The 21,814-nt window shown below is 33.6% G+C and overlaps 2 protein-coding genes across 5 annotated transcripts; both read left to right on the top strand.

Moving 5' to 3' along the window:
• Nucleotides 1-2,704: 2,704 nt before the first annotated feature.
• Nucleotides 2,705-14,036, top strand: LOC108835764 (probable LRR receptor-like serine/threonine-protein kinase At1g29720). Its single transcript, XM_056991567.1, is given in 26 exon segments — nucleotides 2,705-2,866; nucleotides 2,982-3,162; nucleotides 3,254-3,325; nucleotides 8,678-8,749; nucleotides 8,839-8,910; nucleotides 8,994-9,065; nucleotides 9,180-9,251; nucleotides 9,387-9,458; nucleotides 9,546-9,617; nucleotides 9,701-9,766; nucleotides 9,836-9,907; nucleotides 10,386-10,445; nucleotides 10,528-10,568; nucleotides 10,571-10,595; nucleotides 10,679-10,729; nucleotides 10,824-10,865; nucleotides 10,995-11,038; nucleotides 11,131-11,528; nucleotides 11,610-11,805; nucleotides 12,030-12,050; nucleotides 12,141-12,275; nucleotides 12,349-12,467; nucleotides 12,561-12,771; nucleotides 12,865-13,096; nucleotides 13,179-13,329; nucleotides 13,424-14,036. Coding segments are annotated over 26 exon segments (3,048 nt in total). The 5' UTR covers nucleotides 2,705-2,766; the 3' UTR covers nucleotides 13,823-14,036.
• Nucleotides 14,037-14,301: 265 nt separating this feature from the next.
• On the top strand, nucleotides 14,302-20,770 carry LOC108835763 (probable LRR receptor-like serine/threonine-protein kinase At1g29720). Of its 4 annotated transcripts, XM_056991571.1 has the most exons (26): nucleotides 14,302-14,455; nucleotides 14,541-14,724; nucleotides 14,801-14,872; nucleotides 15,177-15,248; nucleotides 15,336-15,407; nucleotides 15,490-15,561; nucleotides 15,678-15,749; nucleotides 16,002-16,073; nucleotides 16,161-16,232; nucleotides 16,311-16,376; nucleotides 16,447-16,518; nucleotides 16,600-16,662; nucleotides 16,738-16,806; nucleotides 16,889-16,939; nucleotides 17,010-17,051; nucleotides 17,170-17,213; nucleotides 17,297-17,685; nucleotides 17,761-17,959; nucleotides 18,052-18,072; nucleotides 18,159-18,293; nucleotides 18,391-18,509; nucleotides 18,589-18,799; nucleotides 18,894-19,125; nucleotides 19,405-19,555; nucleotides 19,657-19,772; nucleotides 20,285-20,770. In XM_056991571.1, exons 1-26 carry the CDS (start codon nucleotides 14,353-14,355, stop codon nucleotides 20,625-20,627), a joined length of 3,114 nt encoding a protein of 1,037 aa, XP_056847551.1. In that variant the 5' UTR covers nucleotides 14,302-14,352; the 3' UTR covers nucleotides 20,628-20,770. The 4 variants fall into 4 exon arrangements, with proteins under 4 accessions (XP_056847551.1, XP_056847548.1, XP_056847549.1 ...); XM_056991568.1 differs by lacking the exon at nucleotides 20,285-20,770 and having other exon boundaries at nucleotides 14,303-14,455; nucleotides 19,657-20,205; XM_056991569.1 differs by lacking the exons at nucleotides 15,678-15,749; nucleotides 20,285-20,770 and having other exon boundaries at nucleotides 14,303-14,455; nucleotides 19,657-20,205.
• The last annotated feature ends 1,044 nt before the right edge of the window (nucleotides 20,771-21,814 follow it).

Below are 21,814 nucleotides of genomic sequence, written 5' to 3'. Positions count from 1 at the left end.
TGATTGATGCAGGTTGATTAGCCTGCTTGGTGCAGGTTGATTAGTATAAAGCCGGGGGACCCTAAAGCCGGGGGACCCTAAAGCCGGTGATCTTTCCTAGTCATCAGGCCCGGCTCTAGGCATGTGCTGGGGGAGCACTGGCACAGGATCCATTATAATTTTTGATTTTTTCTGGTCTAGATTTAGGGTCCAATATTTAAAAAAAAAAATTTTGTATGAGAAATTTTTTTTTTTGCTCAGGGTCCATATAACACTTGAGACGGGTCTACTCATACTTTTAAAGCCTTTAAATTCTACATCAAGAATAAAAGCTTGATTAGTTATCTTGTGGAAAATCATTACTCAAAAGATATTAATCATACTTCTTGAAGCCCTTAAGTTATATACCTTCAAAATGACTTTACTCTTTTTTGTTTAACTTAAAAGAAGACATGGACAGTGAGTGACATTTTTAAGCTAAGAGCATCCAACCAACATATTGTTTGAAAGGCTGGATCTGTGAAATGATTTGTACACAAATATTGAAACTGATTCATCTTTTAAAATTTAATTCTTTTATCTTTTTTTTTGTGGCTACATGTAAACTTCAATAATTGTCTTCTGTCATTCTGTGTGATATTAACCGAATGCAGAAAGATTTGGGTCATACTCATCACTTCTGACAAAGATAAAGCCTGGAAAGAGCCTTAATGCATTAAAACCAAATCACCGCAGAGAATTAGTCATCGTGTACATCGGCCACATGTCATAAGTGGACATGGAACATCAAACATTTATGAACTTCGACATTGCTTATGTTTATGATCAAGTGTCTATATATTTGAGATATAAACAACTCAAAAATGGTTAACAAAAAAAAAAGCAACGTAAAAATAATGTTAAGGTTTCATAGAATGGCTTGGAAATGATCATTTATGAACAAAATAAATCGTGGAAAGAGGCTAATGCACTAAAACAAGATTACTGCAGGTAATTCGCCATCATATACATACATCAGTGATCAGCCATATGTCATAAGTGGACATGGAACATCAAGCATTTATGAACTTCGAAATTTCAGCAGTACTAGTTCTTGAAAATATTAATTTATCTCTATTCTCTAGTCACCGACACCGACGACCGAGAGGAAACCCTTTTTTTTTGGACAAACAAAACATTTCATTCTCTAGTCAAAAGTTACTCTCCCGAAGGAGAGTTCATTACAGACATTGCGAGTGCAGATTTTGCGACTAAATTTGCCTCAGTGTTGAAAGTACGAGAGATAAAAGTAAATGAAATTATATCAAAGAAGTGAACAAAGTGATAGATAGTATAATTTGGATATTTAGAAAAAAGTAACTTTATTTTTTTTAAATAGAAACTTTCATTTCAATCAAACCAAGTTAGAGGACAAAAGAGCCTCGTTTACAAACAACATATTCGTAGCCAGTTCATCGGCTTCCCTGTTTTTATCTCTTGAGATCCATTCAAAGGAAATGGTTTCAAAAAGACAAGCAGAGTTCAGAATATCTGAGACAACTCCATATAAAGTTTTATATTTTATTTTCATTTGATATACGAAATATCAGAAAATAGTTTATATTATTTAATTTTTTTTAGTAGCAAGTTAAGAGTTATTACATCTAAACAAATATATCAAAACTTAAAAATTCTTAAATATTTAAATGTCTAATGTGTATAATAAAAAACTTTAGATCTAAAATAAATCAAAAGTAAAATACATTAATAAATTATCGATAGAAAAAAAAACGGATACTAAATCAAATTAACTAATTTTTGTTTTTTCTATTATCATTTCAGTTTTTTAAAGTAAAAATGATTAGAAAATGTTATTTATTGGTTCAACCATTGGTTTAATCGGTTATCAGATTCCAGATTTTAATGAGTTTTTACGGGTTTTATTGGGTTTTTAAATATTAATTTTTTCACAAAACTCAAACTGGTTCAATCGTGGATCCGGATCAAATGCCCGTAAATAATAGATTCATATCCACGTGACCGCTAAGTGAGAAGTAGAAAATTCATGAAAAATTACAATCTCCACTGAGTAATAGTACACCTACACCTCGACGTTGTTTTTCAACCAGACCGGAGTTAATAATTTTGCACTGATGGCAGAATTTTGATTACTTCTTATCTATATTTGTTCCATTTTTTACTTCATTGTTAAATATATGAGGCCGTCAACTTCAACACACGATAGACAAGATGATTCGTAACAAAATTGATAATCCACGTCCACGTCCGTATGGTTTGCTTGTCACACAAATTGATAATCTCAGATTTTTAGCCTAACAGACATTTGAATTAGAGCTTCATTTATTTTAAACACGTTTTGATTGAATAAATTTAATATTCATCCAAAAGAAAAGAAAAAATCCGAGGTGATAGTCTTAGGGTTCGGTTTGGGTTCGTGGACACGTTTATCTGTTTATCCAGTATAAACATTTAGAATCCAAGCTGGTTATTTTAGGAACCAAACTTCTTAGAATCATGTTACTAAAACGTGGAGCATTTTAATTGACCTTCTAAAAGTAATAAACACATAAGGAGACATGAAACATCAATCACGAACGTCTCTGTTCTCCACTACAGCTTCAGAATCAACATTTATTAAGTATGGTTAGTATATATCTTTCTGCTACAGTAACCGACGACCCAAGAAACACCCTACATTATATAACTACTGAATCACTTGCTGTTGATAACATCTATTCACAAAACAAATACACATACAGAGATTCAGTATATGTAATTTACATCGATATGCCAATACCATTCTCCAGTTTTCTTATGTTCTTTACCATCGTCACAAGCTTCCTCGTAATTTTAGCAACATCGGCTTCACGGCTTCATCCAGATGAATGTATGAGAAGAAAAAATGACTACTTTCTGAACTTATTTCTTATCCAATCACAGTCAAAATCAGTGTAAATTTATATGGTCGATGTTCAATTTTTTCTTTTATTATATTAATGCAGCGAAGGCGCTTAAGGAGATAGCTACTACACTTGGTATCAAGGGATTGGACCTCAAATCTGAAGATCCTTGCACTATGAGCCGTCTAAAGTTTGATTTTGTTCGGACTGTTGGTGATGATGTTAACAACACCATTAAATGTGGACGCTGTGACAACATGATGACATGTCATATTACCGACATGTAATAGTGTTATTCTTCGCTCTAACTGTTTGATCCGTTTCGCACTTCTTTTCCTTTATAAATCTTTTTGTTGCATTTGAAAAAAATATAGATCTCTCAAGAACATGAATCTTCCTGGGAAACTTCCGCCTCAGTTAGTGAAGCTTCGGTATCTCCAGTCCATGTAAGTTCGGAGTTTTCACACCCGTAACTATAAGAAAATAGCAACAAAGCATATTTTACTTATAAAATTAGCCATTATTAGTTTACCAAAAATAATTAGCCATTATTGTACAATATTAAGAAATTAGCCATTTGGTGTTACAAAAAAAATTAGGATAAACAAGTGTTTTCACACAGTGATGTATGCTGCTACTTTGGAATTTTAAATGTATTATGCTAGATTTGAAAAATGTTTTAGGTTATTTATTTTTATATTACCAATCGAGAATTAGTTATATTAAGAAGTACACAAACAAAATTTGTATTAATAATAAAAATATGTCTAAAAGTTTACTGCAGAAATTTATCAAAAGATTTTTTTTCCTCTGAAAAATATTATTAAACGTAACCATAACCATAATACAAAGCGGGCGGTTTATCAAAATCTTGAAATCGAAAGTCATGGGACGAAAGAGATGTTCCCACAGACAGCCCACACAAACGAAACGAAAAGACACACTTGCAGACTAAAGCAAACCATAACTAAGAACGAGAACTAATTGAAACCCAAAAACGTTTTGAGACGAATTAGCATGCAATCTTTAAGCGAGATTCTTTGCAAAATACAGTCATCAAAAGATATTTACAATTGTAAACGCAAACACAAAATGTTACTGGAAAGTCAACTTCTATGTCCGTGTCTAATTAGAGAAATTGGTAAAAATACACCTAAGCCAACCCCTAATATACAATTTATCCTTAATCTCATAACCTATTTTCGTCGGACGATTTTACCCCTCTGCCACGCGTCAGCCTACGTCTAATAGCTCTGCATGCTATTCTCTTAGGGCTGCAGTGCTCTGTCATGTGTCAGATTTATTCTTATATCCGTTGGATAATACTCATTATTTTTTTAGTTCTCTTTTGTTTTTTCTCTTTATTTTTCATCTTCTTTCTTTCTTTTGCTTCATCTTCTTTCCTTTTTTTTCTTTCATCTTTCATCACTTATTAACCAGACTCATGGTTTCAAATATTTGACTACTTCTGATTATCAACTTTTTCATCTATTTTACTAACTTCGGTCAGTTATATCTGATTACCTCGATAACATAACTTGTAGCATGTTAATAAGTAGTATAAAACGTTAACATAATGCGTAACAAATAATATAGTCTGTTAACTCGCTAACAAAATTTGTAACAACCTTAATAGTCAAATTCATAGTTGGTTATCTGACACATAGTTTGATACCAAAAGAATTCATTACGGTTTAACATGATGTTACAAAAATCTTCACGTTAACTGATACATGATTTGTTTAGCTGATACTTGGTTTATTAGCTCACAAACAGATTGATACATGTCTGTGAATTAATAAGTTACATGATAAGTTGGTTGTTATCCGTTAACCGATTTGTTACTTGGCACATGTATTTAGCTGATACATTATATGATACCAAATAATTGATAGATAATTCGTTTGTACGATATTACAAGAGACTTGATGTTCATTAATACATAATTTGTGTAGATGATAAATAATTGAATAAATAACTTGTGAGCTTGTACATTTTTTATATTTAGTTTATTAGCTGACAAATGCATTGATACATGGTCTTGATTAATAAGTTGTTATCTGATATATTATTTGTTACCTGATATAAATTTTGTATGATAAATGATTTCTTACATGTTTTGGTATCTGACACATAATTTGATATTGAAGAATTCATAACTGTTTTATCTGACACATAGTTTGATACCGAAACATTCGTAACTATCATATTTGTTATCTGATATAAGTTTTATATGATAAATGATTTCTTACATGTTTTAGTATCTGACACATAGTTTGATACCGAAGAATTCATAACTGTTTAACATGATATTACAAAAGTCTTTACGTTAACTGGTACATGATTTGTTTAACTTATACTTGGTTTATTAGCTCACAAACGGATTGATAGATGTCTGTGAATTAATAAATTACATGATAAGTTGGTTGTTATCTGTTAACAGATTTGTTAACTGGTACATGTATTGTTAGCTGATACATTATACGATACCAAATAATTGATAACTGGTTTGTATGATATTACAAGATACTTGATGTTCGTTGATACATAGTTTGTGTAGATGATAAATGATTGAATAAATAACTTGTGAGTTTGTAGATTTTTTATATTTAGTTGTTAGCTAACAAATGGATCGATATATGGTGTTGATTAATAAGTTGTTATCGGATATATTATTTGTTAACCGTTAATATATATATTTGATATATAACACAACATATTAGCTGTTATAGAATTTTATCGATAACATAATCTCGATTTGATCTTCGCTGCTTTATCCAACAGTACATTGTATGTCCCGCCGTCCATCTCTGCAGTCTGACACACGCCTTTATGCGGTATGACACACACTTTTTCGGCAGTCTGACCTGTATTCAATAAAAGAGGGGCATTTTCGTCCGCACAGTATCAAAAGGTTATTTCTTTTTGAGATATGTACAATCATAGGCATTTCTCTTTTATGGGTATGCTTATTCTGCTCATTCTCCCGTCTAATTATTCAAAACCGCTTAAATATTTCCACGGTTTATCTTTTGGTATTTAATTAGGACAAGACTTGGATTCATCCCCTATGGTGAACCTTTAAATTCACCACCTCCCTAATAACCAATCAAAATGCCAACTAGATTAATGATTAAAAAATATTTTTTCAAAAACCAAAATAATTAAAAAAATAAATAGTGTCAATTTTAATAATTCCAATGTCACTATCTAATTTTTTTAGTATTTCTACTATATATTTTAATTTGTATGTTTATTTTAACTACAAGAAAATAATAACCATTGAAACTAATTAATTTAAAATAATTTTAAATGCAATGGCAGAATATATAAATAAAAAGATATTAAAAGAAGAAATAAAAGCAAATATTTAATCTGCTATTGATGTTTCTGAACAATTTTTATTTATACTATTATTCATGTTTTCAAGCCGTACCAAAATTTACTTCAATTTTAATAATATAGATCTATCAATTTTCAAAATATTATATTTTATTTAGTTTTCAAAAAGTTACTTGTAACTGAAATTTAACTACATCCAAATAAAACTAAATTAAAATTTTAGTAGACAAAGCGAAAACAGAACCAAATAACTGTTGATAGTGATCTGACGCATGTTTTTAAAACGCAAGGTTGTTTTTTTTTTTGAACTTGAAACGCAAGGTTGTTTCTTACAAATTTTTATTTATAAAATATATTTAACTATGTAGATCTGTTTGTTTTTCTAATAATCGTGATCAGCTTTATTTGAGTTATCTTTTTGGACTTAATACACACATATATATTATATATATATTCTTATAATGTATTATAATACTCAATTGTTAAAATTTAATTAAATGGTTGTAAATAAAATAATATGTTGTCATGTATCTAATGATGTAATTATTATTTTTATACAGTTAAACTTGTTTTAAAATAAAATATTATAGAACTTTCGTTTTTTCGCTTATTGATCAAAATTTAATTAGTAACTTTTAGTATTTCAATAACATTTTCGAGTTTAGATTATTATTTTATAAAATATTAAAGAGATTATATAAAATGTAATAGAAGAAAGAGACACATACTTATTTTTAAAGTAAAAAAATATTAGAAACATTATAATTAAATTAGTTAATTAAATTTGATATTAGACTCTTTAAAAGTTGTTACTAGACTACTTAAATTTTGGACCTTTACATGTTTGTTACAATATTATCACTGCTTAAATAATACAACCGGTCTACTTAAACTAAAACAACATCGCCTATTAAAACTAAACCGGTGTCATATTTCGAAACTAAACTTTTTTTTTGAACAACATAATATAAATCTTAAATGGCCTCAGGTCCATGTGGTTATAGAGTAAAATAGGCAGGCTTTGGCTAGCATATTAGCCGGCCCATTTTATTCTCTGGGTACAAACGAAATACAGTAAAAGGAGAAAGTAGAAGATATAACGTTGATGTCCTATAGAACTCCGTAGAGGTTCATCGGTTTTGAAGTCGAGTTGATCGCTTTGACAAGCGAGAGAGAGAATCTGATCAAAGCCAGATATTGGTGATGCCGATGTTGTGTGCGTGGAGAGACCTTCCCGAATTGCTAGCCCTTTCGCCATGATAGCTGATGCGACCCTAGTTTGGAATTGGCATCCATCTGATGCAGCCATCGAAGAGAGAGATGAAGAGACGTCGAAGATCCAAGTAAGACCCGCATCTTGGGATTCCTTTTTCCAGGTAGCATCAGTATTGCATGACACTGTACCGAGAGGAATAGATGGGGGTCCTTCTGTGATCTGAGTGTTCTTCGGTATATTCGCTTTAGGATCTTGCACCTGTAGCCATTCTCTAGCTCCCGTCAGGGCTCTTAAAGCAGTGGCTTGTGCTGATGTTGGGCGCGATTCAAAGAGGAGCATGTTTCTTATAATCCAAATATTCCAGATCTTCCATGAAAGTAGATTGCCAGTGATACCAGACGGTGGGAGACAGGTATGATGCGTTTTCGATCACTGAGATGATCGAAGGTGATTCCGAAACTAAACTAAAATTAAACCTTCGGTCATTTAGAAGAAAATACAATACACGACTCTTCTTATACATTTCTTAACCACTGACTTTAATTGGACATCAAGTTAATATTGATGATCTTCTTTGCTTTTCTTCAAATCACTAATTGCAACATAACAAAATATAATTAATTTATATTTTGTCTATCTTTCGTCATACTAAATTATCATATGTTATATAAATATAAATTACAAAATATATGGAGTTACATAAAATACATATTTGACAATCATATACCATTATAACTTTATAAATAATTTTATAATGGCAGTTTTATATATTTAGTCATCTATAACATAGACCATGTTTATATGACTGTCGTAATACCATTATATTTACATGATAATATAATAATATAATTTTAATAATTTACCATTATATATTATTTATATTTTTAAAAAGATTTTTAATGTAGATAATATATTTATTGTTACACAGAAATATTCTATCTATACCAAGATTTTGGTAGGGAATATACCTATGCTAAAATAAAACTAATAAGTAAAATTGTGTATATCTTTTTAAAATAATTCATTTAAAATATATAATATTAAAAAGAAATCATTTTAAAAAAGTTGTTAAACCTATCTAAAAATAAATAAATCTATAATACTAATTTATAGTTTTAAATAAATAATATATATATAATTTTCTTTTATATATATATATATATATATATATATATAATAATTTCTTTTTTTTTTGGTTCACCACCTAATATTTATAGTGAGTTTTCGCTCTTCTTTACAGAGAGTTGTGCCGAAATTACCTTTCAGGCTCCATCCCGGCGGAATGGGCTTCAATGGCAGACCTCACTTTCATGTCAGCTCTCTGTCTTTCTGTTTGTTTATTTTCCAGCTCCGACAATTCCCTCTGTAGGATTCGCGAGTTAACTTTGACTTTGGACGCAGCTCGCTGTGCGCGAATAATTTGTCAGGCCCTTTACCATCTGGTTTACAAAACTTCAAGAACCTGACATTTCTGTACGTCTCATACATGTAGCCTCTAGGAGTGTGCCTTCTAATCATTAGTCTAATACTACATTAACGTGATGCTATTTTTTCAGAGGGGTTGAAGCCAACCAATTCTCTGGTCCAATTCCTGATTGGCTTGGTAACTTGACCAACCTAACAGGATTGTAAGATTCTCTTTGCATCTTATTAACCATTGTCCAAAAACCACCAGAATCTTTGATTTTATTGAAATAGTTAAGTATTTAGCTAAAATATAATCTGAAACCTCTGTTTTGCAGGGAACTCGCATCCAATCAATTTACAGGAAGCCTTCCTATCACTCTCGCTAGACTGATAAAGCTTGAGAAAATGTAAGTTTCGAAAAATATTGTTTTGTTGGCACCTAAATTGAACTGTAACCTCTTAATTGGAGCTTTTGTGTTGAGAATGAGAATGTTTCCTTGACCCGCAAGGAAGTGAACTAGTTGTTTATTTACACTATGCAGTAGGTTATGTGACAATAACTTCAGTGGCATCATCCCAGAATATATTGGCAGCTGGTCTGGGCTTCAAAGGCTGTAAGCTTGTCCATCATTACTAATTATAATTTCTCTTATTTTTTGTGTGTTTAATGTCATCTAATTTGTGTCGATTATGATCAACAGAGATCTACATGCAAGTGGACTGAAAGGACCTATTCCTGACGCGGTGGCCCGCCTCGAAAATCTTACCCACCTGTGGGTATTAACTACTTTTAGTTAATTGATCAGCAAAAGGTCCATTGAAATGAATATACTGACCTTTCATGTCCATTTTTCAGGAGCATTAGTGATACGACTGGGATACACTCCTTTCCAAATATATCTAGCGAAGTCATCAAAACCCTGTATGTGTTTTCCAATGAAGCTTTGGTTTATCTGAGAATGTCAAACTAATGTCTCCGTCCCTGTTTCAGGATTTTGAGGAATGTGAGTCTGTCTGGTTCAATTCCTTCTTCCATCTGGAGCAAGATGGATTTGGAAACTCTGTAAGTTTATATGCTTAAAGTTACTGGACTAAATCAGTTCTAGCTGTACATAAGCACATCAATAAATATCATAGAGAGAAAATAAGGTAACTTTTTGAGATTGATATGCAAGTATGACAAGTCACCAACTACGATTTGACATTGTGGTTAAAATTTTGGATTATGTAGTAGAGATCTTAGAGGTCACATGTTTAAGTCTCGCTAGGAAAGGTCTACTTTCATTGGAAAGTAGACTTAAATGTGTATGGTCGGGATCTTCTCCTACGACTATTCTGGTCTTCGGACATATAACCTCTCTCCTCTCGTCATAAAAAAAAGTATGACAAGATCTGATGTATTTAAACCTTTGCATGTATGAGATATTGAGATGGTCTATTTAAGAATTGTTGCGAAATCTGCAAATTTATATATTGAAAAGTGAAAACACAAACATCCATCCAGAATTTATTGTTTATTTTGTACACGTTGTTTGCGGCAGTGACTTATCGTTTAACAACTTGACTGGTGAAGTAAATGGAGATAAGGCACCAGATCATACGTAAGTGCTACAAGATGACATTGAGAATGCTAAAGAGCTGGGAACCTTATTCTAATGTATCTTCTTGGACATGTTCTTTCAGCTATTTGACTGGAAATAGGCTCTCAGGGGACTTTGAATCTAGTGGTCTTTCAATAGCCGGTCTAATATGTACGTTTAATCTTTCCGTTGTCTATGACCTGAGCTATTTTTTTTCGTCATGTCAGTTAATCTTTTTGGTGGTTTCTTCATAGCGATCTCTCTTACAACAATTTCTCATGGTCATCTAGCTGCCGCGAAAATCCGTACAACCTTCTTTCTCTCTATTTTCCTAACCTGCTATCTTATTGTTAATAACCTGCTCATGTTGAAGTTTTTTATTCACTATATGTAAACTAGTAACATTAATACATACCGGAGTTCCTATGTGAAGAACAACTTGTAAGTGCACTCTTCTGTTTTTATATTGCATCAAAAACTTGGAAATCTCTTAGTTTCAAATAAGCAAAAGTAATAATCATATCGTATGAATATTTTGTGCCGATGTGATGCCTAACAATTTTGGTGCAGAACTGGGCTTCTTCCATGTACTGCTCCAATCAAATGCACAAACTGTGAGTACACATTATATGAGCTGTCTTAACTTATCTCTCTGGTCCGTTTTCCCTGTTAATTCTCTCTTTCTGTTGGTCGTTATGGATTGTAGATCAGGGGTTTCTACATATAAATTGTGGTGGAGAGCTAGTTATTACAAACTCTTCATATAAAGTTGGCTACAAAATTACATATGAAGCTGATAACAACATTACCAAAGCCTCAACAAATCTGCGCTTCAAAAACTGGGGAATCAGTAACACTGGTAACTTTGTGGATGATAAAACTGAAGAGGACGCATACACCGTTTCAACTAATTTGGCAGTACCTGGAGATTCTCATGGTCTTTATAAGACCGCACGTCGATCTGCTCTCTCTCTTGTTTATTATGCATTTTGCTTGGAAAATGGAGACTACAATGTGAGCCTCCATTTTGTGGAGATTCAGTTTTCAGACGAAGAACCACCATTCAAGCGTGAGGGAAGACGCATATTTGACGTCTATGTTCAGGTAAAGCGTTGGTGTTCTTTATTTCCTATTCTCAGAATGGAAGATTGACGTTCATTTCATATTTCCTCCCTCTCTTGTTAGGGGAAACTGGTCTTGAGTGATTTTAACATCAAAGAGGAGGCTAAAGGGGCTCTGAAGCCTGTTATCAGAGAACTGAAAGCTAATGTGACCGATCATATGTTAGAGATTCAGTTGTATTGGGCAGGGAAAGGGACAACCCTCATACCCGAAAGAGGAAACTATGGTCCTCTTATCTCTGCAATCTCCTTATGTCACAGTAAATAACACTTCTCTCTCTCTGTTCCTCGAAAACCACCTTATTTGATTATCTTAAGTCGCTGTTTCAGCAACATAACTCTCGTATGGTTTCAAAGATTTCTTTACAAAGAGTTGTTTCACTCTCAAACTGCCATAACTTGAGAAGATTACGCTTTTATAAATGTTTTTTTTTCTTTCATGTTATTGGCACCTAATGATAATATTCATCTTTCAAAATTTCAGGTCAGGAGCCCCGATGTGGAGGTTTTTAGACAAAAAAAAAATACCTACTTTATTAAACATATCTTTCTCTGTATTGGTTTTTATAATTTACACCTACTGTATCATTTGTAGCGGAGAAAATCAAACATCACATTAGTTCTCCCATCATTTTCGGGGCAACGGGTGCCTTGGTAACAATTTTTCTCTTGGCTTTGGGAATATATGCTCGGAGAAGATGCAGAGAAGACAATAACACAAGAGAACGTGGTATGAATTCATTTGTGGTATATAACTAATTCATTTTTAGCATTACTAATTATTTTTTACTTGGTCACAATAGAACTGAGAGCCCAGGGTTTGCAAACTGTTTGCTTTACATGGGGGCAACTGCAAGCTGCAACAAACAATTTTGATCAAGCCAACAAACTTGGAGAAGGAGGTTTCGGATCCGTATTCAAAGTATATATTAAAACATAGATGCCAAGATCTTCTCAATGTTTATTCAAGATATGGTTTGCTTCTTGTTTTGAATGTGACTGAAACTTAATGCAGGGAGAGCTGTCAGATGGAACAATCATAGCAGTGAAGCAGCTTTCTTCCAAGTCATGCCAAGGAAACCGCGAGTTTGTGAATGAGATTGGCATGATCTCAGGTCTGAATCATCCAAATCTTGTCAAGCTTTATGGATGCTGTGTCGAAAAAGATCAACTTCTGCTCGTGTATGAGTACATGGAAAACAACTCCCTTGCTCTTGCTTTGTCTGGTAATACATCAAAAGGCATTCAGCTTTCCTTTACATCTTGATTCTAATTCAGGTGTATATATGTTATCACATGTCAAGTAGTATCATTTCCAGGAAAGAGCTCAACGAAGTTAGAATGGGCAATGAGACAGAAAATATGTGTAGGAATCGCAAGAGGGCTTGCATTCCTCCATGAAGGATCTGCAGTCAGGATGGTTCACCGTGACATAAAAACAACAAATGTGCTTCTAGACGCTGACCTGAATGCAAAGATATCTGACTTTGGATTGGCCAGGCTCCACGAAGAAGAACACAGTCACATTAGCACCAAGATTGCAGGAACCATGTAAGTAGTATATTATAAAACAAAAACTTCACAGTGTGTCCAAAGAAATATAGCTCAAGTCTTGGTTCTTGTTACAATGCAGCGGATACATGGCTCCAGAGTATGCATTATGGGGTCAACTAACAGAGAAAGCGGACGTGTATAGCTTCGGGGTTGTGGCCATGGAGATTGTTAGTGGCAAGAATAATACTAAACACAAGGGAAGTGCTGAACACGTCTCCCTTATCAATTGGGTAACTGTAGAGATTGTTTTTCATTTGATATATACAGATTTTACCTTCTTTCTTTTTTACATTTATTTAAACCACTTTTACATCTGAGCCTCAGGCATTGGCGCTGCAACAGACAGGGGACATAATGGATATTGTAGATCCAGTTCTTGAAGGTGACTTCAACAGCAAGGAAGTAGTAAGGATGATCAAAGTTTCTCTGGTTTGCACACATGCATCTCCTTCTTTAAGGCCTACGATGTCAGAAGCTGTACAAATGCTCGAAGGCGAGATTGAAGTAACACAAGTTATGTCAGATCATGGTTTATATGGACATAACTGGAGCATCTCAAAGATGAGGGACGCTGATACACATGGAAGCTCGAGCACATCTGGTGTGACCGATCAAACAGCATCGACAATGAAGTCCTCTGTTTCCGGTAGTGATCTCTACCCATTGTACCCCGAATCTGTGATTCTAAACTCCACAGTGGAACTACCTTCCTCGTCGGTGTGATATCAAAAGATGTGCACGAGTCCTTATATCTCTTAAGCCCTGTGAAGTAGTCTTATAGTTAGCTTACCACATAGTCATATCATTAAATTTGTGTGAAATCTTATTACTAAGTTAATTTACATTGATCGAAAACCACATCTCTATAAATGTTTGTCAAACTCGAAGTATATATTATATATAGTGGTTGTTGAATAAAACTCTCTTTCCTAAAACTTTCCTAACGCTACACAAAATTGAAAATCTTTTACTTTCTTCCTTTTTATATAAGAACCTTCATAATATTTTCTAAAAGATACTTTTGGAGCTATAACACACATAAAAGGGATAAAAGAAATGGGTCATTCATGAACCTATACCTGTTCATCGCTGCCAACTTGTACAATAATTCATATATTAATAATTAGCTTTGGTCTTATATGTATCGCGACTTTCTACTAGCGACGACCAAGAAGACCTATATAAGTAGATAATAATATCCTTTCACTGTTACACTTATTTAGTTAAACAAGTCCACAAATTTTGAATCGATAATGTGGACTGTCTCCTCGGCTCTCGTTCTGTTCTTCACCATCATCACAAGCTTCTTCTCCACTCTAACAACATCCGCTTCACCAGCTCTCCATCCAGATGAATGTACTCAATGAAAATCTTGGTCCTTATAATATCAAAGGTCAGTATCCATAACTTTTTTCGTATATAATTTCTATAATTTTTGCAGTGAAAGCGCTTGGGGAGATAGCTTCTACACTTGGAATCAAGAGACTGAACCTAAGTGATGGAGATCCTTGTCTTTTAAAAACTCTAAAAATTGGTCTTGTTTCTAATTCGGATTCGGATATGGAAAATATCGTTGCTTGTGATTGTAGTTTCAACAACAACATGACATGTCATATTATAGAACTGTGAGTGTGAATCTCTTATCTTCAATTATCAAATCTTTATTTTCTGATGATCTTTATTTTTTTTGAGAAATCACAGAAAACTCAAGTCCTTAAGTCTTTCAGGGAAACTCCCGCCTGAGTTGGCCAAACTTCAGCATCTCCAGAAGATGTGAGTTTGGAATTTATGATTAGTTGTTTGTTTAGCAAACCTTGGTTCATAATCTATTTAGTCATTTGTGATTGCAACAAAAGTGATTTCGTTGATAAATAAAATTAAAATCTATTAAATTTTTATCATTCATATGATACCACATTACAAAAGTACAAGCTCTTACCTAGTATCCATAATGGCTTTTAAGTTAACCGGAAATATGAGGATTCATTCAAAACAGAATAAACAGAGATTCGAACTTCTTTAGTCTGGGAATCTCCCATGTTCACATTGTATAGTGAGTTTCTGCTCTTTCTTGCAGAAACTTGTGCCGAAACTACCTTTCTGGCTCAATCCCAATGGAGTGGGCTTCATTGCCAAACCTCACTTACATGTCAGCTCTCTCTTTCTATCTCTCCCCCCCCCCTTTGTAAACTTGTAATCTTCATTATCTGGTAGGTAATTTTTGGCTTTCTTGCAGGTCGTTCTGCGCGAATCGTTTGTCTGGGCCATTACCACCTGGTTTACAAAACTTCAAGAGTCTACAATTCCTGTACGTCTCATACCTGTAGCCTCTAGGGGTATGCCTTCTAATCACTAGTCTAATATTTACTTTATTGTAATGAATTTTTCAGAGGGGTTGAAGCCAACCAGTTCTCTGGTCCTATTCCTGATGAGCTTGGTAACATGATCAACCTAACAGGATTGTATGATTCTCTTTGCATCTTAACTATCTTCCAAAAAAAAAAAACAAGAATCATTGCTTCTATTGAAATAGTTTAAGCATTTAGATATAATCTCTTCTTAAAACTGGGTTTGGCAGGGAACTTGCGTCCAATCATTTTACAGGAAGCCTTCCTAGCTCTCTTGCTAGACTGGTAAATCTTGATAAATTGTAAGTTATTGCTCAACTTAGCAACTAGAGTTTTCAAAAAGCGTTGTTTGCCTTTTTAGTGGGAAAAGCTCTTCTTTATTTATGCTTGAATGTGAGTAAATTTGTGAATCTCCTCAGGGGTGCATTAGGTTTGAAAAAATGTTCTTATATTGGCACCTAGCTTGAATTGTAACCTCTTGGTTATAGCTTTGCTTTGAGAATTTTTCCTTGACCCGCAAGGAAGTAAACTAGCTTTTTGTCTACACTATGCAGTAGGATAAGTGAAAATAACTTCAGTGGCACCATCCCAGAATATATTGGCAACTGGTCTCGGCTTCAAAGACTGTAAGCATTTTCATCATCACTAACTGTAATTTCTTTTACAGTGTGTATGTTTAATATCATCTAAGTTTGGTCGAATATGATCTGCAGAGATTTACAAGCAAGTGGACTGACAGGACCTTTTCCTGACGCAGTGGCCCGCCTAGAAAATCTAACTTACCTGTAATTAACTACCTCAGGCTAATTGATCAGCAAATGACAACTGAAATGAATATACTGACTTCTAATATTCATTTTCAGGTTTATTAGTGATATGACCGGGATAAACTCCTTTCCTAATATATCTAGCCAAACCATCAAAGACCTGTATGTGTATTTTCAATGAAGCATGATTGTATTTGAGGATATCAAACTAAAAACTCCGTCCCTGTTTCAGGATGTTGAGGAATGTGAGTATGTCTGGTCAAATTCCTTCTTACATCTGGAGTAAACCGGACTTGAGATCTCTGTAAGTTTGTTGTGGTGAAATCTGGAAAAGACTTATGCAGAATTACTCAAAGATATTCATACCTTATGTTGTTTGCTGCAGTGATTTATCATTTAACAAGTTGACGGGTGAAGTTCTGGGAATAAACTTAGCTCCAAAATTTACGTAAGACGCATATAATGTTAAGATATATAACAAAGAACCACACACGGATGATTTATAGTTTGATGTGTGTTACAGCTACTTGACTGGCAATATGCTTTCCGGGGAAATTAAATCTGGTGTTTACCTCAACAGCAGGTCAAATATGTACGTTTTAGCCTTTCCCTTGTCTGTATGGCTTGAGAAATATTTCGTCATGTAAACTAATCTTGTAGTTGGTTTTCTACAGTGATCTATCTTATAACAATTTCTCATGGCCGTCTAGCTGCCAAGAAAGGAGGTACATACATACATATTTGTTGATAAAATGCTCATATTGAAGTTGATGTTCTCAATTTGTATTGGATCAGTAACATTAATACATACCGGAGCTCATCCTTAAAGAACACTTTGTAAGTTCACTCTTCTGCGTTATCTTCTGCAACAAGAATGCCTAAAACATTGTAGAAATCTTTTGCAAGTTTTCTTCTGATCAGATGCCTAAATACTATGATCATTTTTTTCATACAGAACTGGTCTTCTTCCATGCGCTGGTCCAATCACTTGCAAGCACTGTAAGCACATCCTGAGAATTTGACCCACTCTCTTTTGTTAATTCAATTTTTCTATTGATGGTGATAATCGTTGTTGATTGTAGATAAGCGATCACTACATATAAACTGTGGTGGGGAAACTGTGACTGTTACAAACTCTATTGGTAAAATCACTTATCAAGCTGATAACAGTGATAAGGTCAAAGCCGCTACAAATGAGCACTTCAAGAACTGGGGAATTAGTAACACTGGTGACTTTATGGATGATAGTAGTGATGAAGATACATACATCATTTCAACTAGTTCGAGACTACCTGGAGATTCTCCTGATCTTTATAAGACTGCACGTCGATCTGCCCTCTCTCTTGTTTATTACTCTTTTTGCTTGGAAAATGGAGAATATAATTTGAAACTCCATTTTATGGAGATTCAGTTTTCAGATCAAGAACTATATAGTCGTCTAGGTAGACGCATATTTGATGTCTATGTTCAGGTATAGCATCATTGTTTACTAAGTTGCTTAGAAGATTGAAGTTCATTTTCTTTTGTCATTTTTCTTTTCTTATAGGGAAAATTGTTCTTGAGGGATTTTAACATCAGAAAGGAGGCTAATGGGACTCTGAAGTCTATTGTGAAAGAACTGAAAGCTGTTAATGTGACTGATCATAAGTTAGAGATTTGGTTGTATTGGGCGGGTAAAGGCACAACACTCATCCCCAAAAGAGGAAACTATGGTCCTCTTATCTCTGCTATCTCCTTGTGTCACAGTAAGTAACACTCCTCTGCTTGAAAAAAACTTAAGAATATTTTTGTTACTCCTTGTTACCTATAAATAAATATTCATGTTTAAAAATTTCAGGCATGGAGCAACATTGTGGAGGTCTCAAAAGATAAATAAATACTCTGTTACAAATTTTTTTCTCTAGATGGGTGTATATATTAACACTTTTAGGGTCTCATTTGCAGTGGAGAAAACCAAACATCACATCAGTTATGCACTAATTTTTGGGATAACGGGTCCCTTGATAGCAATTTTTCTCTTGGCTTTGGGATTCTATGCTCAGAGAAAATGCAGACGGGACAAGAAAAAAAGAGAAAGAGGTATCAAAGCTCACAAAGAATATGAATCCGTTACTCATATTTTCTCATAGTATTATTACTTATGATTTTCTACTTGGCACCTGATCACATTATATAGACCTGAGAGCACAGGGTCTGCAAACTGTTTGCTTTACATGGAGGCAACTGCAAGCTGCAACAAACAATTTTGATGAAGCCAACAAACTTGGAGAAGGAGGTTTCGGATCCGTATTCAAAGTATACTAAAAAACAGATACAAGTTCTTCTCAAGTACGGCTACTTTCTTTTGGTTTCTGATATGAGAAGCATAATGCAGGGAGAGCTAACAGATGGAACTATCATAGCAGTGAAGAAGCTTTCTTCCAAGTCATGCCAAGGAAACCGTGAGTTTGTGAATGAGATAGGAATGATCTCAGGTCTGAATCATCCAAACCTTGTCAAGCTTTACGGATGCTGTGTCGAAAAGGATCAACTGCTGCTCGTGTATGAGTACATGGAGAACAACTCCCTTGCTCTTGCTTTGTCTGGTAAATCAAAGTCATTCAGATTTTTCTTTACGTTTTGAGTTTATTCCAACTGGACATATCATGTAAAGCAACATCATGTCTCTTCCATTTCCAGGAAATAGCTCCTTGAAACTGGACTGGGCAGCAAGAAAGAAAATATGTACGGGAACCGCAAGAGGGCTTGATTTTCTCCATGAAGGAGCTGCGATCAGAATGATTCACCGTGACATAAAGACTCCCAATGTGCTTCTAGATGCCGACCTTAATGCAAAGATATCTGACTTTGGATTGGCTAGGCTCCATGAAGAAGAACACACTCACATTAGCACCAAAGTTGCAGGAACCATGTAAGTAGTATTGTATAAACACACCATGGCAAAAAAAAATTAATGTAGTTTTCTACATGTCTGAAAACATGAAAATTCATCTTTATGAAACGGATGTAGTATAACTGTTTACAATACTACCATGTAAGTAGTATTGTATAAACACAACATGGCAGAAAAATTTAATGTAGTTTTCTTAATATGTCTGAAAACATAAAAATTCATCTTTATGAAATGGATGTAGTATATAACAGTCTGTTTGCAAGGTCTGAGGATGACTTCATTTCTCTTATGGTGTAGCGGATATATGGCTCCAGAATATGCTTTAATGGGTCATTTGACCGAGAAAGCAGATGTGTACAGCTTTGGGGTTGTGGCAATGGAGATTGTTAGTGGGAAAAGTAATACAACACAAAAGGGAAGCGATGACAACGCCCCACTTATTAAATGGGTAATGTGGAGCTTTCTGCTCTCTCTTTTGCATTTCTATTGTCCTCAGTTCTATAGTTTAACCTATGACTCTTTTGACAATTAAGTTTATATCCATCTCAGGCCATGACACTGCAACAAAAAGGGGACATAATGGAGATAGTAGATCCGAAGCTCGAAGGTGAGTTCAACAGCCTAGAAGCAGAGAGGATGATCAGAGTTGCTCTTGTTTGCACAAATGCAAATCCCTCTTCACGTCCACTGATGTCAGAGGCAGTGAAAATGCTGGAGGGAGAGATGGAAATACCACAGATTCTGTCAGGTCCTGCCGTGTATGGACATGATTTGAACTTTTCAAAGCTGATGGAGATGCAAGAGTCAACCTCGATGTCTGGTTATGGACTGTCCCCATTTAATCAAGGATCAGCCACCTCAAACTCCACAGCAGAGTTTTCTTCCTAGTCATTGTAATATGTAAGGTTTAGTTGCGAGAAAGCAGACGTGTATAGTATAGAAGTGGTGTGTTATACATATACAATGAGAATGTACAAGTATATATACAGAGTACGCAGAGAGATCTAGGTCTAGGTAATAATAGAACATTCCATAAGTGTATGACACAGAAGATACTAGAGAGATATCTTCGGGATACTAATGTATCCTTGACATATAGCTTCGGGGTTGTGGCAATGGAAATTGTTGACAGCAAAGAAGCAGTAAGGATGATCAAAGTTGCTCTCGCTTGCACAATCTCATCTCCATCCTTAAGACCAACCATGTCAGAAGCTGTACAAATGCTCGAAGGAGATATTGAAGTAACACAAGTTATGTCAGATCATGGTATATATGGACATAACTGGAGCATCTTAAAGCTGAGGGACGCTGATACCCAAGGAAGCTCGAGTACATCTGGTGTGACCGATCAAACAGCATCTACAATGAAGTCCTCTGTTTCCAGTAGTGATCTCTACCCATTGTACCCCGAATCCGTGATCCTAAACTCCACAGTGGAGTTAGCCTCCTCGTCGGTTTCATATCAAAAGATGTGCACGAGTCCTTGTCTCTTCTGGTCTGTGAAGTTATCGTATAGTTAGCTACATAGTCATATCATTGAAGTAGTCTGAAATCTTATTACTAGGTTAATTTACATAGATCCCAAAACACATCTCTATAATATTCGTTAAACTCGAATTATATATTATCTATTGCTTTTTGAATTTAACTATCTTTCCTATAACTCTCAAAATAATTTACATATTCGAACGCTACACAAAATTGAAAATATCCCATAGACTATATTTGAGAAGTAATTTGTACATGTGTCATCACTATAATTATTCTCAACAAAAAATGATGACATGGCTTAAAAGAAATATGACATGGCATTGATCTAATTGTGACATGTAAAAGTTTATATATTAAAATTTATATTTTTGTTAAGATTTTTTAAATATGGTAACTATTGTTTTCTATATACGGATTCATATTTTTGAAAAAGTTTCGTAAATAGTAATAATAATAAATTTTATATTAAAAAATATTTTTTTTCTACAAGTATCCATTTTGGTAAGATTTTAGAAATATGGTAATACTAATAACTTTTCTATATCTATTAAAATAATATAATTATATATATAAATAATAATTAAGAATTTAATTTTTCATCATTTTATGAATTATATTTTTATTATCAAAATAAGTGTAGTTATAGTTATATATTTATTAACTTATATATGTTATTTATATTAATGTATATATTTATTAGAACTAATTTAAAATAAAAGTTAACTGAATAAAATATAATATGAATAAAATTACTCTATAAATTTTTAATTATTATTATTACAATTTAAATAAAATAAATTAAAAGATTAAAGTAAACTTGAATAAATCAAACTAAAAAAATTACATTATGGTTTTAATTTTTAACTAATAAAATTTAAATTTAAATACTGAAAATTTGTTTATATAAAAGTATTTTAAAAATTTTTATATCTGCGCATGGCGTAGGAAAACTCCTAGTTTTACTTTATTTCTTTTACAGAAAAAAACTATTTAGTTTCATTCTTTTTTTTTTGAAACACTTTTTTTTTTGAAACTCAAACTATTTAGTTTCATTCATAATATTTTTTAAATGATACTTTTGGAACTATAAACACAAAGGAAAAGTGAAATGAGTCATTCATGAACCTATTCATCGCTGCAACTTGTACAATAATTAAAGAGAAAAACTTGTCCAATACTTCAGTAATAATTAGCTTTGGCATATATGTATCGCGAC

The sequence above is a fragment of the Raphanus sativus genome, chromosome 8 (assembly GCF_000801105.2).
Source record: "Raphanus sativus cultivar WK10039 chromosome 8, ASM80110v3, whole genome shotgun sequence".
Classification (NCBI taxonomy): Eukaryota; Viridiplantae; Streptophyta; class Magnoliopsida; order Brassicales; family Brassicaceae; genus Raphanus; species Raphanus sativus.
This window is presented reverse-complemented; position numbering and strand designations above follow the sequence as displayed.

Excerpts from the sequence above, each read along its gene's own strand:
- LOC108835763 (XM_056991571.1), top strand. The coding sequence starts at position 14,353 with ATGTGGACTGTCTCCTCGGCTCTCGTTCTGTTCTTCACCATCATCACA. Across the intron at positions 16,519-16,599 it reads AAACCGGACTTGAGATCTCT|TGATTTATCATTTAACAAGT; the intron begins GTAAGTTTGTTG and ends TGTTTGCTGCAG. Across the intron at positions 18,073-18,158 it reads CATGGAGCAACATTGTGGAG|TGGAGAAAACCAAACATCAC; the intron begins GTCTCAAAAGAT and ends TCTCATTTGCAG.